The sequence below is a fragment of the Topomyia yanbarensis genome, chromosome 2 (genome assembly GCF_030247195.1).
Source record: "Topomyia yanbarensis strain Yona2022 chromosome 2, ASM3024719v1, whole genome shotgun sequence".
NCBI classification, from domain to species: domain Eukaryota; kingdom Metazoa; phylum Arthropoda; class Insecta; order Diptera; family Culicidae; genus Topomyia; species Topomyia yanbarensis.
Genome location: NC_080671.1, coordinates 304482341 through 304503583, shown reverse-complemented (window position 1 = coordinate 304503583; position 21243 = coordinate 304482341). Strand labels below are relative to the sequence as shown.

Here is a 21243-nt window from a genome sequence, read left to right as displayed (position 1 = left end):
GAAACTGACTGGACATTGCAAACTCGATTATCACATGGCTACTTTTCAGCGTGCTGTGTATTATTCAGGTGATCTTTGTGAATCCGATTACGGAACTTCATATGATTTTATGTGCAATTGCATATCCGGATTTTTGCTTCTACATACATAGATGAACCTATATTCAGATAGCTGCAACTCAAGGATATGCAGTGATGGTTTTCACTGTTTTGTGGTAACCGGAACCCGCTATCTTGGATTTCAAAATGGCGTCAATCTTCAATTTCCGTCGTCTGCTGGCAATCCCATTTCAAATTATATATTGATGATGGTTTTCAGTGTTCAGTGTTTATTTTCGTCATCTACTGACCACTATGCAAACGACATCCATATGGATGATGGTTTGCACTGTTTTGTGGTAACTACAAGCAGCCATCTTGGGTTTCAAAGTGGTGTTATTCATCAACCGTTATATACTGTCTATACATTAGAGCTGCTCGAGGTTGGACGGAAAAATTGTTGTGGTTGTAAATGAATGTGCAAATTATGGAAGCAATTTATTGCGCTCGGATTTGCTCAAAGTTTTTGTTGTTGGTATTGAAATTAGTATGGGAAAATGTACTTTTTTGATTCTCCACCCATACAGCTCGCTATTTCACACCAATTGACAAAGCAATACAATAAAAGAGTATTCCAGAATGTGGCTAACAACTTTATCGAAAACTGTAACTTGCTAAGTTTTTTTTCTAATATTGCGATTTTAAAATATAAGGGTTCAATTAATCGCAGAAATTTGTTAATTCTTTCAACGCTGTTTGTGACAATTCGACCCATTTTAGCCCGAGACACTGATAAATAAATAAAAGTGGTTGAAAACTCAATTTGGTGCCATGGACAGTACTTAATATGTCCGAATTCTATGAATTAAAAGGAATGTTTCTTTTAAAAAAAATTCCGTGTTTGAGCAGTGCTAAAGCTTTACAGAAGCAACAATTCTTTATCATCTACAAGAAAAAAGTTTTTTTTTCCGCGCGGATTTTTGAGATGACGCAATTTTTTACGCGTTACGTATCCCTCGTACAGAAAAAACTTTAGTGTATTTCAATTATAATGGGCTTATCACATGGCGCCTACTATAAAGTTGCCTTGCTTTATTGTTAAAATGATAATGAAATGTTATATGAAAAAATTCCCTTCAGAGGTAGGATTCGAATATGCAACCCTTGGTACTCTTGCCCAATGCACAAACCGATATGCTATCTTACTGCCTCTAGAACGAGATCACATACAACCGCCGCTGCCATCTATCACTTTTGATCTATTAAATTTCCCAGCTGGATATCAAGCACCCCCCTCCCCCAACATAGATATGAAAATAACTTTGTTACTGTTTTAATTGCCGCAAGGTTCTACTGTATCGATTTTGTTGGCTATTTTCGACAAATTTGAGACTAAGAGAAACGAAAGCAATGAAATTGAAAGACGGATAGGTATTCTAGAGCGAATCAGTTATAAACTTAGATGTGATGTGTTTTACTACCACCTATTGTAGCAGGACCACCGCCCATAGCACTGAGCAGTCCTAACACAACAATTTGATCAAGCATTACTCACTGACCCTAATCAGTATGTTACTGTATGAAGGGCCAAAAGGGAGTTGGGTGGTCGGTAAGCAACTATTCGCTTACACGTTCCACGGGAGTGTTCGAGAATCTCCTTCTAATAACAAGAACATATAAGTCAATCGTAATGCAAGCCATTGTAGTGGAAGGTAGCTCCAATAGGTGGGGAGAAGAGCCCGCCCAATCTCCACGAAATGTTAGCAACAGGAAGCTGGCTACTCCACTCTTCTTGTCCAAATCGCTTCAATCAGGTGCCCTGATGGTCCCTCCCAATTCCCATGCATTTTATATATTTAGTTGTATGTGGTTATATAACGTAAAACTATGATTGCATGTATGAGTACGTATCCCGATCAGAATGAAATGACAAGATTATAACAGAATGCAATTTTTGTAACATATTGTGTTCATAACAAGTAACAAAGCAAGGTTTAGTTTTGAGATCTTTTTGTTATGTGTTTCTGATCGGGTTACGTAAGTATGATAAAATATAATAGAATATAATAAAATATAGTATAATATAACACATATAATACAAGTTATCACAGCAAAATATAGTATAATATAATATAATATAACATAATACGGAACGGGACGATTTGTTTGGAGAAGAGCGTGCCAAATTGTTTGCAACCGTTGGAGAGAAATTTACTGGTCGCGAACGACGAGCAATGTTCCTTCTTGACGCCCATTGGCCTTCCACTTCATTGTTCAGTTGCAACTTCAATGATGCACTGATGCGCTCACAATATTGATAATGATGAAATAAATGTATATCATGTACTATAAACAAGACTATGAAAGTGCGGGATATAATGAAAACGATGAATGAAGTATATATAATGATGAATCCTACAATCGAATGCCTACATTGAAAACAATAAAAGAGCAAAGGACCATAGGAGTAACGAATATAAAGAATTTAATGAAAACATAGTAGAATACTATGGTTTAATAGTTAATAATGCATGCTATAAACACAATGAATACTTAAGCATATAATTAGCGCTTGTTTAACTACCAACTCAAAACTGCATTCGGGACATGCTGCAAAACCTAAATGGTTTATGTGAAAGACTATCTGAAGCTTCAAAATCGCAATATATAAAATATGTCCGGAAATAAGCTACCGAAGAGAAACATTTCTACTCACACCACCATTTCAGATTATGTATTTAATGCAACAGACCCTTCGAAAATTAAAAATCTGTTGTCCAGTATTTCCTGAAAGATTGAAAATTCAATTGAATTTGCTTCCCCTATCCGTGAAACACATGTTGAAATCGCAACACCTCGTAGCATGTTATCTGAAATCCATTTGTCTTCCCTAGAAAAACTCTAGAAAGAGAACTGCGGAGACTCCATTTTGGATCGATTGGATTCGCGTTTAGCTGTCAAAAAACGAATCCAATCGAACATTGCCTATCCTTATAACATTGGACGTGTTGCCGTACAATGCCGGGGCATACGTTGCCAAAAATGCTGTTTTTCTCTACGCAGTTCTCTTACTAGAGTTTTTCTAGTCTTCCCTACCTTTACCTAAGAGAAGAGACGACAACAGGCTTCTTGCTCTTCTCAATTTTCTCTACTCAGTCCTGAAGAAAAACCTAAGACAACATGCGGCTATTGCTGCCAGAATTTTTTAGCATACCTTTCACTTTTGCTGTAAATAATACCCATTTCGGGATTCGCTAGAGGCGATTTTAAGCCAACGTGTTTGGTATCTTCTAGCTGCTGTAAAACAAGTGCTGATGATGAAATGACCTGCGTTAAGCCAAACCGAACTAAGCGCCATAATTTTTTCCTGCTATTTTCAATGTCAAAATTCATTTTTCGATAATTTACCATTATCATCATAAAAAGTTTATGGGTACTCATTTGCTTTCAACTACTATTTGAGTACCCAAAAATAAATTGATGTAGGTTATTCTAGCACTACATTGGATGCGATAGCAATTTTTAGAGAGATACCCCTAAATGGCGCTTCGTCATCTTTGTCTTAACACAGGCCAAATATGCAGTGCTGTGATCGAGTATGGTTGGAGTACCACAAATTAATCTTCAGCATAAACAGAAAGCGAATATGAATCTATTCCGCCTTGTGGCTCAATAACCGTATTTCCATAAAGGAAACTTCTTGGTTGGAAAGCTACTTAACCCCGTCTTCGTAGCTTTCAACAAAAATGCCATGACAAAACTACGTGACTATTGGCGCATGTCTTATATCCGACCTCACAACACGAGATATTTGTGCTGTCACAGTCGATATGACTGTTGATAACATAAACAAGAAATACGCTTACTGTTCGACATATTTGCCGCATAATGAACTATCACCTTCTGATGGTTTCAAAAGGGTTATATCATGCTGTAGCAGAAATGGGTTTCCCTTCATAATCGACAGTGATGTAAATGCCCGCCACATAATTTCGGGCAGCTCAGATATCAATTTGAGAGGTACCGAATTGATGTGATATTTAAGCAGTACAAATCTGCACATACTTAATATAGGAAATCGCCCAACATTTGCACGAGCAGTATTACGCATGAGTTGGCAAACCGGTACGAGCTCGAACCGTCGTTGTCGGATCATAATTGTATCGTATTTGATCAATTAAACGTCTCGCTAGATATCGTCACATATCGTAATCCCAAATCTACGAATTGGGACCTCTACAAAAAGGGTTTGGCGACTAGGTTTCAGGAGTATCTTTCGACGAATTGAATAAAACAAACTCACTCATAGTAGCAGCATATCAAGAGACTTGCTCGCTTCGAGTTATGCGTACTTCTAAAGGAAGTTGGCTCGCAAAGAATACAGAAATGCCGTTCGATCCTCTTAGCGAAGTGGTTGGAAAAGCCTCTGCACAAATGTCTCAAGTCTCAACGCGACTAGCAGATCCCGAGTAACAATGTAGGTTTTATGGTACTCTTGAAGTTGATCTTAAAACTTAGAATACACTTGTAGCGTGCTGTAAAACTTCAAATGTCGATTAGAACTGTTAATGGTGAATTCTCGTCTGACGAAGATGTAGTACTCAACTGTCTTTTTGACAGGCTGTATGAAGCCATCACTGACGACTGCCCTTGAGTTCTTTTCAGGTAGCTCTGATTTTGGGCATTTGCTCGTAGAATTGTGACAACCGTTCGATCAAATGAACTATAGAAAGTTTTGCTCCGTATAATTCGCCGGCATAAGATGGAATCATTCCAGTTCTACTACAAAGAATATGAACACTTCAAACATATTTTGAAAAAGATTCTTACTTGTAGTCTTGCAACAGTATACATTTCATTAGCGTGGCGGGAAATAACTGTAAAATTCATTCCTAAAGGTGGCTGCGTCACTTATTAGGAGGCAAAGAGCTTTAGACCGATCAGTCTGACCTTCTAAAATCAGTGGAACGTTTAATTGACCACTGCATTCGGGATATTAGCTTAGGCTAGCATGCGCTGCATGCAATACAACATTCATATCAGCGGGGGAAGTCTACCACCACTCTGTTACACAATGTTGTCTCGATATTGAAGATGCTTTTGACAACGTGTAACTCGCATCCTTTTTGGAAGAAGCTGGAGGTCATAGTGTACGTTCATATATCGTCGCTGTTGTGCTACCTTATGACAAACGCCATTTTGGGGTAAACTGAGTTAGATATGCCACATTACTCGTCTAACGAATGTCTACAAGATGGCGTTTCAGAATTTTGAAATTTCGCTTGATTACTGAAATATAGCTAGAAAAGTGATAGGAAATTGTGAGTTTTTTGCTTCAAATCATTATATCTTGGGATTGGCTTAAGTTATAATGAAGTTTTACAACATACAACATAGTCAAAAAAATCTTCGTAATATTTGAGAGATTAATACAGAATAGGTAGAAGCATCAATTGTCTTCTCTGAATTGTTTCTACCATTTATAAGTTTCATGATATTCAATCTCAAACTTTAAAAATCGTTTTTCTCGAAATGTGCAAAATGTCCCTTGTCATAAGATAGCACAACAGCGACGATATCGCGAACTGGATACACGCAATTCTTAGCAACCGACATCTGTGCTCATAGTTAAGACAAGTAGAGATAAGGAAACTGACTGGACATTGCAAACTCGATTATCACATGGCTACTTTTCAGCGTGCTGTGTATTATTCAGGTGATCTTTGTGAATCCGATTACGGAACTTCATATGATTTTATGTGTAACTGCCCTGCAGTAATGCAATTGCATATCCGGATTTTTGCTTCTACATACATAGATGAACCTATATTCAGATAGCTGCAACTCAAGGATATGCAGTGATGATTTTCACTGTTTTGTGGTAACCGGAAGCCGCTATCTTGGATTTCAAAATGGCGTCAATCTTCAATTTCCGTCGTCTGCTGGCAATCCCATTTCAAATTATATATTGATGATGGTTTTCAGTGTTCAGTGTTTATTTTCGTCATCTACTGACCACTATGCAAACGACATCCATATGGATGATGGTTTGCACTGTTTTGTGGTAACTACAAGCAGCCATCTTGGGTTTCAAAGTGGTGTTATTCATCAACCGTTATATACTGTCTATACATTAGAGCTGCTCGAGGTTGGACGGAAAAATTGTTGTGGTTGTAAATGGATGTACAAATTATGGGAGCAATTTATTGCGCTCGGATTTGCTCAAAGTTTTTGTTGTTGGTATTGAAATTAGTATGGGAAAATGTACTTTTTTGATTCTCCACCCATACAGCTCGCTATTTCACACCAATTGACAAAGCAATACAATAAAAGAGTATTCCAGAATGTGGCTAACAACTTTATCGAAAACTGTAACTTGCTAAGTTGTTTTTTCTAATATTGCGATTTTAAAATATAAGGGTTCAATTAATCGCAGAAATTTGTTAATTCTTTCAACGCTGTTTGTGACAATTCGACCCATTTTAGCCCGAGACACTGATAAATAAATAAAAGTGGTTGAAAACTCAATTTGGTGCCATGGACAGTACTTAATATGTTCGAATTCTATGAATTAAAAGGAATGTTTCTTTTAAAAAAAATTCCGTGTTTGAGCAGTGCTAAAGCTTTACAGAAGCAACAATTCTTTATCATCTACAAGAAAAAAGTTTTTTTTCCGCGCGGATTTTTGAGATGACGCGATTATTTACGCGTTACGTATCCCTCGTACAGAAAAAACTTTAGTGTATTTCAATTATAATGGGCTTATCACATGGCGTCTACTATAAAGTTGCCTTGCTTTATTGTTAAAATGATAATGAAATGTTATATGAAAAAATTCCCTTCAGAGGTAGGATTCGAATATGCAACCCTTGGTACTCTTGCCCAATGCACAAACCCATATGCTATCTTACTGCCTCTAGAACGAGATCACATACAACCGCCGCTGCCATCTATCACTTTTGATCTATTAAATTTCCCAGCTGGATATCAAAGCACCCCCCTCCCCCAACATAGATATGAAAATAACTTTGTTACTGTTTTAATTGCCGCAAGGTTCTACTGTATCGATTTTGTTGGCTATTTTCGGCAAATTTGAGACTAAGAGAAACGAAAGCAATGAAATTTAAAGACGGATAGGTATTCTAGAGCGAATCAGTTATAAACTTAGATGTGATGTGTTTTACTACCACCTATTGTAGCAGGACCACCGCCCATAGCACTGAGCAGTCCTAACACAACAATTTGATCAAGCATTACTCACTGACCCTAATCAGTATGTTACTGTATGAAGGGCCAAAAGGGAGTTGGGTGGTCGGTAAGCAACTATTCGCTTACACGTTCCACGGGAGTGTTCGAGAATCTCCTTCTAATAACAAGAACATATAAGTCAATCGTAATGCAAGCCATTGTAGTGGAAGGTAGCTCCAATAGGTGGGGAGAAGAGCCCGCCCAATCTCCACGAAATGTTAGCAACAGGAAGCTGGCTACTCCACTCTTCTTGTCCAAATCGCTTCAATCAGGTGCCCTGATGGTCCCTCCCAATTCCCATGCATTTTATATATTTAGTTGTATGTGGTTATATAACGTAAAACTATGATTGCATGTATGAGTACGTATCCCGATCAGAATGAAATGACAAGATTATAACAGAATGCAATTTTCGTAACATATTGTGTTCATAACAAGTAACAAAGCAAGGTTTAGTTCTGAAATCTTTTTGTTATGTGTTTCTGATCGGGTTACGTAAGTATGATAAAATATAATAGAATATAATAAAATATAGTATAATATAACACATATAATACAAGTTATCACAGCAAAATATAGTATAATATAATATAATATAACATAATACGGAACGGGACGATTTGTTTGGAGAAGAGCGCGCCAAATTGTTTGCAACCGTTGGAGAGAAATTTACTGGTCGCGAACGACGAGCAATGTTCCTTCTTGACGCCCATTGGCCTTCCACTTAATTGTTCAGTTGCAACTTCAATGATGCACTGATGCGCTCACAATATTGATAATGATGAAATAAATGTATATCATGTACTATAAACAAGACTATGAAAGTGCGGGATATAATGAAAACGATGAATGAAGTATATATAATGATGAATCCTACAATCGAATGCCTACATTGAAAACAATAAAAGAGCAAAGGACCATAGGAGTAACGAATATAAAGAATTTAATGAAAACATAGTAGAATACTATGGTTTAATAGTTAATAATGCATGCTATAAACACAATGAATACTTAAGCATATAATTAGCGCTTGTTTAACTACCAACTCAAAACTGCATTCGGGACATGCTGCAAAACCTAAATGGTTTATGTGAAAGACTATCTGAAGCTTCAAAATCGCAATATATAAAATATGTCCGGAAATAAGCTACCGAAGAGAAACATTTCTACTCACACCACCATTTCAGATTATGTATTTAATGCAACAGACCCTTCGAAAATTAAAAATCTGTTGTCCAGTATTTCCTGAAAGATTGAAAATTCAATTGAATTTGCTTCCCCTATCCGTGAAACACATGTTGAAATCGCAACACCTCGTAGCATGTTATCTGAAATCCATTTGTCTTCCCTAGAAAAACTCTAGAAAGAGAACTGCGGAGACTCCATTTTGGATCGATTGGATTCGCGTTTAGCTGTCAAAAAACGAATCCAATCGAACATTGCCTATCCTTATAACATTGGACGTGTTGCCGTACAATGCCGGGGCATACGTTGCCAAAAATGCTGTTTTTCTCTACGCAGTTCTCTTACTAGAGTTTTTCTAGTCTTCCCTACCTTTACCTAAGAGAAGAGACGACAACAGGCTTCTTGCTCTTCTCAATTTTCTCTACTCAGTCCTGAAGAAAAACCTAAGACAACATGCGGCTATTGCTGCCAGAATTTTTTAGCATACCTTTCACTTTTGCTGTAAATAATTGTATAGCGAAGCACGCAACTAAACCAAGAGTTCACGAAACCAACAGCATTCAAAAATTAGATTGTATTTTTGTTGATGTCTCTGTAAACAATATATACAATGATGATATAATCATTCACGCCTTTTACATAATTTTCATCAAATGATATGGTTTATAAAAAGTATACAAAATAGATCCAGCATCACTGTTATTTAGTGTGTTCGCGACCCTTTTGTAAATATTATTAACGCTCTGTATTCACAAAACGACCAATTAGAAGTCGACATTACCTATTCAACTTACAATAGTGAACAATGAACATACGCATACCTAAACGCAAATGCAAATAATCTGATTCGGGATTTCTGAAGTGCCTGAAAAAAATGAGAGTAAGCGCAACCGTCTTGTTCTTGCTTTTGATGTAAATCGGAATAATCCTATTGGAATTTTTGCATAGAATGTTTCTGCGAGAATGAGAGCAAGAGAGCGAAAACGAGCAGTAGTTGGGAATCTGTCTCCCTCTCCTCTGAAATTGACCGGAAGCATAATTCAATTGAAGGGGAAGATTTATGAAATTGTCTCCAACGTAAGAACAGCTACGACAGTCAATTTTTCTGATCATGTCATCTGGGAAAATAGAGTAATTAGAACAATCTCACCCGCATCCATAATAAAGCCATCCTCTTCCTCAGTGGTATTCTCGGATGTGTGTTAACTATTCGCAGCCACCGGTACACACTTTTCACTGAAAATATTCCAACTAGAAGCTGACTTCCGTGATCGGCAACACAATTTCTTTTTCACCGCTCGCTCTTTTATTTTCATGCTTTTTTTTTATCAAAACCAACAGGTTTACTATATTACATTATCACTAACACAATATTTAATTATACACATATCCCTTCTGCGCTGCTTTTCACCACTTGCTACACTAGCGAATCAGTTATAAACTTAGAACGGAAAACTAGAACTAGGCAGGCTCATATGGGCATGATCGAAAGGAAATGTGAAGAATTCTTTGCCTTCTGCAGAGTAGGAGTTGGGCGTTGCACCCAAGTCTACCGCATGGTCTATGGTAGAACATAACTCATCATCATGTTTTACCGTCGACGCCGGCAAAAAATTCTTCACAAATCCTCGCCTAGAACGACCATGCGATCATTCTTCTCCCTTTCAAGAAAGCAAAGAATTCTTCACATTTCCTTTCGATCATGCCCATATGAGCCTGCCTAGTGCTAGTTTTCCATTCTAAGTTTATAACTGATTCGCTCTAGAATACCTATCCGTCTTTCAATTTCATTGTTTTCGTTTCTCTTAGTCTCAAATTTGCCGAAAATAGCCAACAAAATCGATACAGGAAAATAACTTTGAGAAACATATCTAATATTGTGTTTCAATGGAGACATCAATCATCTTATCCATGTCAAACTTAACGTTGTTTTCGAAGTAATCTTTCCCTTCTTATTTCATTAAACTCACATTATCTACCGATACAGCAGAAATTCTTCATACCATTCAGGAATCAGTAGCGACTGGCTCAAATGTTACGTTCTCTATGTTGATCAGAAATTTGTGCATAGCCGTGATTTGTCTTTTCATCAGTTCAGTTAAACCGATTTAGGTTTATAAACATTCTTCGTGACTTTTTGGAAGCCGTAGTTCAGTTCATAACTCATTTTCACCAGAAATTTCAAAAATCGGTCGTCGAGTCGGCAAAAACACTGCTGTATTGCGAATTGCAACCTGTACTCGATTATCCGTGATTCGATTATGCGATTAATTGGGGGGTCTAGGGTTAATCTCCTCTCAAATTTTGACCTACCTCCAAAATAGATTATATATCGTCGCTGTTGTGCTATCTTATGACAAGCGCCATTTTGCACATTTCGAGAAAAACGATTTTTAAAGTTTGAGATTGAATATCTTGAAACTTATAAACGGTATAAACAATTCAAAGAAGACAATTGATGCTTCTATCTAGTCTGTATTAATCTCAAAAATATTACGAAGATCAGTTGACTATGTTGCGAGTTTTTACTACAAATGTAAACAAAATTCGCACTCACACGTGTCATAGGTGTGTATTGACCAAATTTATATGGCGTGTTATAATCGTGCATGTAAAATTTAGCATAGAAAAAAATCATCAATTCTAGAGAAAATTTTCAATAGGTCTTTCTCTTATGTTAATTACTCGGCCATTTCAACATTTACTACTCTACTCTTTGCATAATATTCTAGTAAAAATCGTCGGCTTTCGATATGTACTGGAAAATTAGTGCAAAGTGTTGTAATGACGTCGTAATAAACGAAAGAGAAAGTAAGCAAAGAGAGGCTCTCAATGTTACTTACGTCCTATTGAAAATTTTCTCTAGAATTATTAACTTTTATTCATATCTTTTGCTTCATTTGGTCTATAAACAATCGGTGAGATGCATTTTAAAGGAAATGAGTCAGGGAATCTAGAAAAAATCACGCGCGTTTTTTGAAAAGAACCAATAAGCATACTGTCAAAATTCACTTTGAACGGAAATTCCGGACAAAACATTAATCGCAGATTATAAGTCGTAGCAGTAGACGACAGAGAAAACTTTTCTCTTTCATAAAATGTTAACATCCATTCTCGGCGAGTTACGGTTTGTCCGGAATTTTCTCTCAAAGTGAATTTTGACAGCATGCTTATTGGCCGTTTACAAAAAACACGCGAGAAATAGTTATTTTTGGTTACAGTGTTGCCAAATAGGCTATATTTCCAGTTTAAAACTTAAATGGATTTTTTCTTATAATTCGTGCACGTTTGTTTTGAAAATGATTATGCCATCGTGTTTATCAGCAGGTTTTACATATAAAAACATCTTATACATCAAGATAATTTGAGCCAATACCCAGACACAGTCATTCGAAGCAAAAAAATTTAAAAAAAATTAAAACGTTTCTCGCTATATCTCAGTAACCAAGCAGAATGTCAAAATTCTGCAAACGCCACTTTGTAGAGATTTTTTAGACAAGTAATGTGGCATATCTAACTCAGTTTACCCCAAAATGGCGTTGGTCATAAGATAGCACAACAGCGACGATATGGGTTACCCGTGCAAAGTGACTTAAGAAAACCAAAACTTGGAATCGTTTTAAAGAAATTGTTCACTTAGTGACAATATATTCGGTCGGTTTCGGGCACTCTCTTAGGATAATAATAATATGCTTCTCAGGATTCTGTTTGGATACTTTCCCGGATTGAGACCCAAGTTTTGCAGAACGTACGTTAATGTGACCGAGGCTCAATACGGAATTCCTAGAACATGGTAGACGATTTTGTACAGGTCCCATACTCTGGCTGTGTGTAATCGAGGAACTAATGTTACCGATTACGCGCTTAATACATAACTTTCCAGTTTTGTATAAGTGATTGTGACTGATCATTGGGTCTGATTGTATAGCTCTCTTTATGACAACGGCAAAAAAGATATTATAAAATACATCATTTGCTTCTATTGTAAATCGTACCCCAAATCGTTATTTTTCACCTCGAATTGAACATATATATATATATATATATATATATATATATATATATATATATATATATATATATATATATATATATATATATATATATATATATATATATATATATATATATATATATATATATATATATATATATATATATATATATATATATATATATATATATATATATATATATATATATATATATATATATATATATATATATATATATATATATATATATATATATATATATATATATATATATATATATATATATATATATATATATATATATATATATATATATATATATATATATATATATATATATATATATATATATATATATATATATATATATATATATATATATATATATATATATATATATATATATATATATATATATATATATATATATATATATATATATATATATATATATATATATATATATATATATATATATATATATATATATATATATATATATATATATATATATATATATATATATATAAAAAGTGCAGATATTTCTTCGTTTTCCAGTTCTTTAAAAAATGATACTTATTGATTTTTGTAATATAATTCCTCTGGGCACTCCAAAGCCAACATATGGAGCTACAACATAGAGTATTACATGTTGACAAAAACATGCTCTTACTATGTTATATTTCAGTATATGCTTAATATGTCCGTCTTACCCCCAGTTCCCCTATACGTATTCTAGATTTGTGCGTCAGTTAGTATTTTAGACCGTAATTATAATGCATACATGCATTGCACGTAATATCAACAGCAAAACAAAGTATTAGTTAGGTACCCGTATAAATAAATACCATTCCAGAAATCTTCGGAACCATTTCCAAACTATTCGTATAATGCTCACCATATTGCGAATACTACTGATATATTTCACCATTATAATTGAACTGTTATACTACCATACCCATTTTACTTACCATTTTCAATACCTTCCGTGTATCCTATATTGGAGATTTGTATACTACGTTGTCCTTTGGCGCCAGAGGTTGATATTGCTCTGGTGGGCTTTGTTATTCGTATATCTGTTTACCCTGCTCCAAAAATGTGCAGTTTAAGATGGTCAAAAATCCTCGTCTAACAATATTACGGAGATAGCTCAATTGGATAAAGTTTCAGTCCACTTAGTGTTAACGAAGCATTCTTCAGAAGATGGCGAGCTCAAAATAATATTTGATCAATCGATAGAATTGAAATGAGAAGGGGGGAACAGGTTTTTTTTCTCCACCTAATATTTTATGCATCGCTAGATCTAGTATATGCATGTCACCATAATCTGTATGGTTCTTGAATGGTATGTTGTCAAAATGTATATGGAAAACAGCACATTTTGGTATGGTGACTGTTCTTAACAACCCGTTGTTTGTATGGTCGAGTATGGAAAAACGACACTGGTTATGTTCGATATCATACTAGGCAATGGTTAATCTATTGTTGAACGAACCATATTGAAAATGATTTTAAAACGATTGATGCAATGGTTGGCATATGGTACACATTTATGCGGGCAGTGCCCTCAAAGAAGAAAGTTTGGCATCACTTTAAAATGTTCAAGCTCTTAAGTGTATTTTTTAAAACGAAAAATAAATTGCCTTATAATGTTCTCGATTTTTTATCGGAGCTGGTGAAAACAGTAAATATCAAACCAGAATATACATATTTGACTGATATGGCTAATCTTGACCATGTTGTTTCTGTCTGGTAAAATGTTGTTTGTGAAATATTTAATAGTATTTTGATCTGAGAACAACAATGTGTACTATCTTGTCGCTGAATTAATTTTATCAGTGAACAATAATTTAAATACGAAACTTATTTGAAGCGCTAACGAGCCAGTCTTCAGAACCAGTAGTATTTAGATTGTGAAAATCCAGAAGAGGTTATGAACATACTTTTATTAAATGATAAACACAATTTCTTTTGAATCAGAATATTATTTAGTCTAGTCATCAAAATTGCTCGCGAAAATTTCAAAAGATATTTACTAAGATCACAATACTTCGTTCCCGTAGTTCCAAAACAAGAAGCTCTGCTCGTTTGGATACATCAAATTTTCGCTCGTTTGGATACGTCAAATTCGTCTTGTCCACACTCTACCTAGAGTGCTCTAGAAAAAACTGGATGCTCGAAAAAATCTACTTTAGCCTTGTAATGTTTAAGTCAACGATTCAATGAACGTAATTTTTAGTAAACACGTAAACACCTTTTACTGAATATTTCAGTCGGTTTTTTGATATTGTTGTCCAAATTAAAAAAATAATGAAACATTCGAATTTGATTGTAATTGTAATAGTTAGTCGATTTTTACTGTTTTGAAGGTTTCAATCTACACATCCACAAAATCCTAAATTTAAGACCATTTGCTAAACTTGAGGATGCGCTTAAACCTTTCTTTAGCATCATCCCATGGCTTGCTTGAAAATTCTATGAATCAAGAGTCAATTTGTGAGAAAAAACTAAATATATGAATATTTAAAAAACAATATATGTTTCAGCTAAAACGTTTGAGGTAGACATTTTGTTTTTAATTTAAAAGGATTGGGCAATTATTTGTGAGACGGCGCCGGTGGTTGAGTGGTTAGCGTGACCGCCACTCATTCCAGTTGGCCTGGGTTCAATTCCAGCCGAGGTCGTTGAGATTTTTCTGAGGTGAAAAAATCTGTGGTCACGTCTTCCTTCGGAAGGGAAGTAAAGCCTTTGGTCCCCGGTCCATGAAATTGGTGGATCGATATCTGGCCCAGGTAGTGGAATCTCCTCTCTGGCGTCGGTAAAGAAGAAGTATATCCAACTTCTATACTCTACTAACAAAAATATCCTCCTCCCGTGATACTTGTGGAGTGCGCAGTAGTATATACGGCCTCTAGCAAAAGCAAGCATCGGACTAACAATTCCTTCCCTTTCCTTCCGCGATCTACGTTCTGGCCTGGCCGGCGCCGGTATTGATCAGAAACACTTTAGGATTACCAGGAGTTGCACATTGAAAGATGTTTCGCTAATCCCAAGCATAATTATTTACTGATTCCCTGTGCAACTTCAGCTAGTCCCGATCGATAACGGAGTAGCAGCCCCAGGGGTGGTCGCACAAGCTCAAGTTAAAAGGATTGGGCAATTATTTGTGTTAGAGATTCTGTTAGAAGGAGAAAAATTCTAGTGACACCAATTGTTAAATATCCAACGCACCCCCACACATACCTTCTGATATTCTGGACATTTTTAGGCATTGTATTTTTTCGTGTTAGGCAATAGGTTTTAAGGACATTTCGCGCGAACAAAATAAAATTAAAAAAAAGTCTTGCGTTACGTCCCCCTAATATAAAAAACACTTATGATAAGACTTTTAAATCTTATTCACGCTGATGCTCTCTCATAACAACATGACTAATGGCACTAATTTGTTCACACCTTCCAGGTACGATGCCCGCTTCGGCGATGCGTTTTGGAACAGCTCTCGCTACTCAATGATGCAATATCTATACATGATGATGACATCGTGGGCGATCGTGTGCGACGTCTGGTATTTACCATCAATGACGCGCGGTGAGAATGAATCAGCGATCAATTTCGCCAACCGGGTGAAGAGTGTCATTGCCAAGCAGGGTGGTCTGGTAGATCTCGTGTGGGATGGTCAACTGAAACGAATGAAACCAAAGAAGGAGTGGAAGGAGAAGCAACAGGAGGAGTTCAGCAAACGTCTGAAAGGTGAATGAAAAACACCAACGAAAGCGAAATGTGATGACATTGGTTGACCAAGTCGAGTTAGCTTGCTACTCTATCTACGTCCGACCATGTTGATCGTTCGCTTGAAATACAAAAATGGTGAAAATATCAATAGTACGAGCATGGAACAATGTAACGAAGCTCTAGTCTGCGAAAGAAAGACAGGATATCTTATCCATAACAGCCAAAACTGTTTGTTAAATATTGCAGGTAGATTTCAACGTTACTTTTCAATTTTAAAGTGAGCAAAATGATATTTATTCCTACATTTATTGTAAAGATGTCACACAGGATTTAATAGTTACGTAATACTTCTATAATAATTTTGCTCTAATTAGTTTGTTCAAAAATTTCTGTAACTTTTTGCATACTCAGCTACAACAAACTACAGAAATGTGTTAATAGGTTTGGCTACACGGAACAAATCATTTACTAATTGTAGTTAACTTTCCGGGATGCGTTTGTTTATCTTATTGATTAGTTCCAAGCGCAGAGCGTTTCGAGGATCCTACAAGTGCTGAGTATTTTACAATGTCTACAATTTACATTACTTTCTATGTAATATAAAATAGAATAACCCTATTGAATAAGACTGAAAACCTTGAAATTTCGTTATTAAAATGGAAGGTTATGGTGGGGTGAAATGGACTAAGAATAGTGAGCTTTAATAATTCCCCTTATAGGGCATACATGTAGAGATGTATTTTTCAAATTTGCAAGCACAATTACGCAAAGGCATCTACATATTGTCCATGTTTTTTATTGTTTTGTTGTACATTGTCTAGATAGACAATCAAGGACAAAATATTTTGTAATTTGTGTTTCGTAACTTTCCTTTAGATGTCGAGCTGTTTCATTAATTACTTTGCCCACATCGATGGAATGCTTATAAGTTGGTATCAATATCATTGGTACGTTCCAAAGAAAGAATATAATAACAAATCTGAAGTAAACATTGTAAAATACTCGAGTTTTGACGAAACGTAAATCTGAATTTATTCGAGTCAATGCTTTGAACAAAGATAACATACGCTGATCCAAAAAAATGGTTTCAAATTGAGATGGCGACATTAGCAATGTGGTAAAATGGTCTAAACACTATGTAATCAACAACGCACAGTTTTAAAATTCATCTAAATTAAATACACTAATTTTAACAAGGAAACAAACATTGCTCATTTTTACCTTTAAAAGCCTAAAACGTGTAATTTGATGTTTGGTTTAAAAAGCGGAGTGTATTTAATCATTGTCAACCTTTCAATGTTGTGTTTTTAATGTTCAAATCAATGGCGGTAACCGACTATGAATACTTCGTTGAGTACAAACTACCACAAGGTCACATTCTGTAAATTTTTACACTCTGCACACCCCGCGCCAATTTCTTTGTTGGGAACACAAATTTACAACCTACTTGAATTTTCGGTAAGACTTGTTAACTTATTGTTTGATGCGTTGCTTATGTTCATAACCGTGAAATATTTGAGACCTTAGTCCGTGAAATGAACGATACTTCCTGTTAGAAACCTTTAATAATGACATTATGTTCAATTTCTCATACAATTGTGTTTCAACTAGAAACTGCCATGATGTTCCATGGTCTAATGAAAATAATGAAATCAAACCAAAAAGAGAAGGAAAATGAACGAAAACCAATTACACGGACTTTCCAGTGCTCCTAACAGTAATAAACTATATTAACTTTACGATATTTGTAATTTTTAAGGAAGATGCCGGGAAAAAAATAAAAACTAAGAATTTTTGTTAATCTTTTTATATTTATTTCGTTCATATATTCTTCCTTATATAGTATTTGATGGCGTTCGAAATGATGATAAATTCAATATTCCTGATTGTGCTAATTACAATTGTATTGAAAGCTATTTTTGTCAGCACCCATTTTGTCTGCGTCCGATTTTGTCTATCTCTGGATTTCGTCAATTTTTTACCCAATTTCGCCTGCGTTGTATTACACCGAGGAAAAAGCACTATGGTAGTTTTTTTGCTAAGAGCGAAGCACTCTTACTTTTACTACAGACTAACCGACATAACACTATGAGGAAATTCTCACAAAAAACATTGATCCGACAATTTTCCCAGAACACTAGCTCCACCTTTTATTCGCAGTCCCAAACACTCATTTGCTGATGCGTTACCAGGTTTGGGAACAATTTTTCACTAGTGGTCTATCCCCCATATGTTTGTTCATGTGTCAGTGGCGCCATAATTTCAAATGTGGTTACAGTCCCAACTACAAATATATTGAAAATAACGCGGGCGAAGCATTGTTTTCGAGTGTTATGTCTGTTAGTCTGTGCTTTTACCAATATTTTTTTGTGTGTATGTTTCCGCGATGTTCGTCGCAGAGAAGAAAACCCATCCCAAACGCTTTAGCGAGGAAAAAATATTTAAATCTTTTTCGCCCAGCTACCCAACCACGCCTTTTGGCGTGTTACATGTTTTTCGGGTTTCTCATCATAATCGCTAATTTACGAGCACCTAATTCCGAACAAGCAAGGGCTAATATTTCACTTGATTGATTGAAGAAATTTAAATTAATATAGTCTAATCCACGATGACGTCATCAGTTTTAACTTTGACAGTAGCTGCGTGTGGAACTGTGTTCGATGTTTTTCTTCTTCTTGTGTTGTGTTTATTTTTGTTTGAAAATTGATAATCACTGCTTTTGTTTACCAAACTGTATTTGGATAGTTGTGATTTTTATTTAAAAAGACTCATGACTGTGTAGTAGGAAACTGTAAGTCGACTGAAAAGACGTTGGAAGTTCGTTTGTGTTAATTCCTGCTGTAGGTAAAGCAGCGGAACTGTGATACACATCGATTGGGTACTCTCACATAAGCTGTTTAGATTCTGAGAGCAACGATGTCCCTGGAAACATGAAAATGTACAATCTTCGTGTAGAAGATTGTAGCGATAGAAAAAAGCGGATTTCATGATAATGCAATACATGCCAGCTCTAAAAGCAGTACACATTATTATTCTGCTAGGGGCTTTTTCGAAGATCTGAAAAAATCATCGAACTAGAAAAAAGGTACATCGTGATGCATGAAAATCGCAACTCTCCACCAAATTATCAAAAAATTAGTTCAGACAGATTCCCAATGCGGTCAACTGCATCCGGGCGCCTTTCTTTTTCATGTAAATAGTTGTACCTGTATGAAAATTTCTAGTATATCCTTACAGTGGAAATATGAAAAGTAACTGATTTAGTGCCGATTTCTTCCCCCACACTGAACTTTTAAAAATAATGCGTGGGTAAAGAAATCGGACTTTAGTTTGTTTAGTCACTATTTTTGAGTAATTATTCTCTGGCAAGAATCTGAGTATGTTTAACAAGATTTGTTTTCATTTCAGATGAAACACCAAATGTAGAGAATTCAAAAAACGGATCATTCCGAGTCCATTCCGATGAAAATCGCGAGTGTCAATTATTAAAACAACGATATCGTTTGCAATTGGCACGGTTGCAACAACGTGCTGACTTTCTAGAAACGATACTACGATAATTAAAACGACGGTTTATTAGCTGAGAAATGACTGGTATTAGAAAATATTCAACGTATTTACAATTTTGTAGAAAGTAGCCAAACCTTACAAATGTAATGACAAAGAATGAAGTCTTCGTAATGATATTGCAAAATCTTCTAAGTAACGTTTCATTTGATTATTATTATTACTCCGTGTGTGCTACAACAATTTCGAAGTATTTTTACCGAACAGTATTCGCAATGTACGAGTGCTTAAAGTATGCAATCGAAGTCGTATCAAAAGATACAATCGATAAGCATACGCCTCGATCGTTCAAATAACAGTATGGGGATAGAAAGTTATTTATTATTGGCATTTTCGAAATTAGTACAGAAAGACGGTCGAATCCTAAAGCTAAAGATCATCAAAGCGCTTACAAACTTATGCAAACTACAAAATTTCTAATTAGAGTTCGCAGTACCGACCCTTTTTGGTGAGAACCGGTACTACGGTACTGAAGCCCTCAGTACCGGTAAAGTACCGGTACTCGAATTTTTTTTTTTTTTAAATTGAAAAAAGCTTCAAACTGAAATTGAATGCTCAAACTGATGATCTTATTCTCAGATGATTGATTTGTGCTGATCAAAAAACATGTTTATTGTTTTTAATTGCTTCGGAATGGCAAGGCTCATTTCACAGAAGATATTTTTCGTATAGGGCACCTTCTTTTATTTCGAAATCTAGGTCACTTTGAAATCAATAACTGCTAAGTGGTGCGACTTTCGTCTACTTGAACAGATGGTAAATGTATGAAACCCTATTAACAACAGTAAATCAAACCGAGAATGGCAGTAAATCCGAGCAGGTTAATCGCATTTCCTTTCTTGCTTTTCTGAAAATTGGTTTCGACCTTTATGTCGTTTGCCTACTATTCTCTAATGCATATCAAGGCTCCTTGCTTTCCTGTAAACTATGGAGCTTTGCTGAATTTCCCGATCACCAATAATTACAAATAGCCCCATTTGAAGCAGTTCACCAAGTCTAAAACTGTTAGCTACTAAATCGCTGTTCGTTCTTTTATAGATAAAGATTTAAGAGCAAACCAAATACAGACATGACATAGACCATAGTCTTATTACGCGCATAGTGAATAATGGAAACTAATCAGAATGTCGCTAATAAAACTTTAACTTTTAGAATTATTATGATGATGGCCCCATCTCATTCCCACACAAAGGTGTTATCTCAACGATTTATCTAGAGGGCAAATTAATATAACTAAACGTTATCTTGCAGACCGATATTTTGAAACAGATCCCCCTGTAGAGTTAACATATTTGTCATAAAAATTGTATAGTACCGAAAATACCGGTACTGGCTTTTTTCAGTACCGGTACCAAAAATGGGTCGATATTCCCGGGATTTTCGGTACCGGTATTACCGGTACCACAGCCCTATTTCTAATCGGCCCGGCAGCAAACGGAATGCTTGTGTTTATCTGTTGCTTATACGGGACGATGCTC

General features: G+C 35.6%; 1 protein-coding gene across 3 annotated transcripts in view; it reads left to right on the top strand.

Moving 5' to 3' along the window:
• Positions 1-18009, top strand: part of LOC131683445 (glycerol-3-phosphate acyltransferase 3) — a 53808-nt gene extending 35799 nt beyond the window's left edge. For all 3 annotated transcript variants that reach the window (XM_058965440.1, XM_058965442.1, XM_058965441.1), the window contains one exon: positions 15927-18009. In XM_058965440.1, coding sequence (XP_058821423.1) covers positions 15927-16224 — 298 coding nt within the window. In that variant the 3' untranslated portion in view covers positions 16225-18009. The remainder of the gene's footprint in view (positions 1-15926) is intronic.
• Positions 18010-21243: the final 3234 nt, after the last annotated feature.